A 1,707-nucleotide genomic window follows, 5' to 3' on the forward strand; every position below is an offset into this window, starting at 1 on the left:
GACAGTGGCAATGAAATACCAAAGCAGGTACACAGTGCAGTCAGGGAACTATATGGCAGATGGCCAGCAGAGTACAGGCAAAGCTTAGATCTATGCATCCCATGTTTGGAATACTTGCCTCAAGTATGAACATACTGTATATCCAACTCCATTCTTGTCAGCTTCTCTTATGTGGTTACAGTACACGTACTATCCTTCCTTCTATCTAGTTTGTTGGGAGACTAAACATGAAAATCAAAGTGAATGGCATTAGGGTAAATAAGACCACTGGTTGCCTGGGAAACAGTATACCCTGCCCCACTCTCTCAAGCCTAGCCTTTACTTTTCTCCAATCACTGGAGAGCAATAATACATTATTGACAGAGGGCCACAATAGGCAGCAGTGCAGCATTTTCAAATTGTATTTGAACAAGAGAGGCTTACTGTTATAAAATACATAAGGACAGTGAAAGAAAAGGAACAGAACACAAGAAGGTTGAAAAGATCCCAGAAAGATTAAAAAAACTACCCCGTGTAACCTACCATATCATAAATATCATATCTGATTTTAACTAAAATTTATTAGTAAGCTGACATAATTAGTGACAAGTCATAATCAACTGTTTACTTTGAAGATAAATATCTACTGGGAAGACTTGAATTAATTGTGTGCATTGAAATTTAGTGTTATTTCATTTCATTTTGATTTATTGTTTAGTTGAATAGGGACAAGTGTCAAGTATTAACAATACTATACACTTTAACATTTATAGTCAGAGCTAATTTGCAATGCCCGTCCCTAGATGGGCTTTTAGCAACATGAAATAAAAGTGTAAAATACAGTTAACAAATWAAAACATCAAAATATTAAAACTCACTACAAAACCAACTTAAAAACAAATCATTAAATGTGACAGTTCAGAGTTTAGAGGTTCCTATGTTGTAGAAATTTACTTCCATTTACACTTTAGTGCAGTTTTTAATACTTGCAAAGATAATTCCAGCCTGTCTTTTCTGCCATGCTTTAAACAAGGCAAATATTGCCAATCTTTACCCATTTGCAAGTCTATTAGTTCATACATATTAAAAAATTACTATTCATCATTTAAAATAGAAAATGACAAAATGTAAAATCACACAATTTGAACTTAATAAACACTGCAATGACAGTAAGTAAAATCAGAGATGTTTGCGAGTTCTGCTGTCTGACTGTTTCTAAAAAGTTACTAAGATTCATTTCATTTGGACAATACTSAGAAATAGCCTGAGCTTCTATTATAATTGCTCAAAACAGCCATTGTGTGCATATTTTGTGTAATCTTGAATTAAAGTATACACAAATAAYAAATACATTTAATATAAAGATAAGCAATTTTCAATCAACCTATTTTCATCAGAAGAATTTTAAAAAAGAAAGCATTACTAAAAGAACCTGAAGCAAAGGCACTCTATCTCACCAGTTAGTTACAGCTTGTGCACACCGGAGTATACAGAGTGAAGTAAAATCTCACCTGTCTTCTCTTTGATCTCACAGAGAACGCTGAAGAGTGCTGGTTTCATTCTGTGACAGTTCAGGGCATGCTTTCTGTAAGAAAGAAGAGGGATGAAACAGGTAAAAGATGTGTATGCATGATGCATGCATCATTTCTAAAGTGCGTAATGCCAAAAAACACAACAAAGCCATGATGTTTAGAGGCATTTTGAATAGGCAGATGCCTTTATTAGCAC

General features: G+C 34.2%; 1 protein-coding gene across 2 annotated transcripts in view; it reads right to left on the reverse strand.

Annotated features, from left to right (window-relative positions):
• The window catches only part of pbx4 (pre-B-cell leukemia transcription factor 4), a gene marked incomplete at its 5' end in the record, with an annotated part of 20,614 nt that extends 19,060 nt beyond the window's left edge, over positions 1 to 1,554 (reverse strand). For both annotated transcript variants that reach the window (XM_014024886.1, XM_014024894.1), the window contains 1 exon segment: positions 1,491 to 1,554. In XM_014024886.1, the coding sequence (XP_013880340.1) occupies positions 1,491 to 1,554 (64 nt within the window).
• Between the last annotated feature and the right edge of the window lie 153 nt (positions 1,555 to 1,707).

This window comes from Austrofundulus limnaeus, unplaced genomic scaffold, assembly GCF_001266775.1.
Source record: "Austrofundulus limnaeus strain Quisiro unplaced genomic scaffold, Austrofundulus_limnaeus-1.0 Scaffold4, whole genome shotgun sequence".
Classification (NCBI taxonomy): domain Eukaryota; kingdom Metazoa; phylum Chordata; class Actinopteri; order Cyprinodontiformes; family Rivulidae; genus Austrofundulus; species Austrofundulus limnaeus.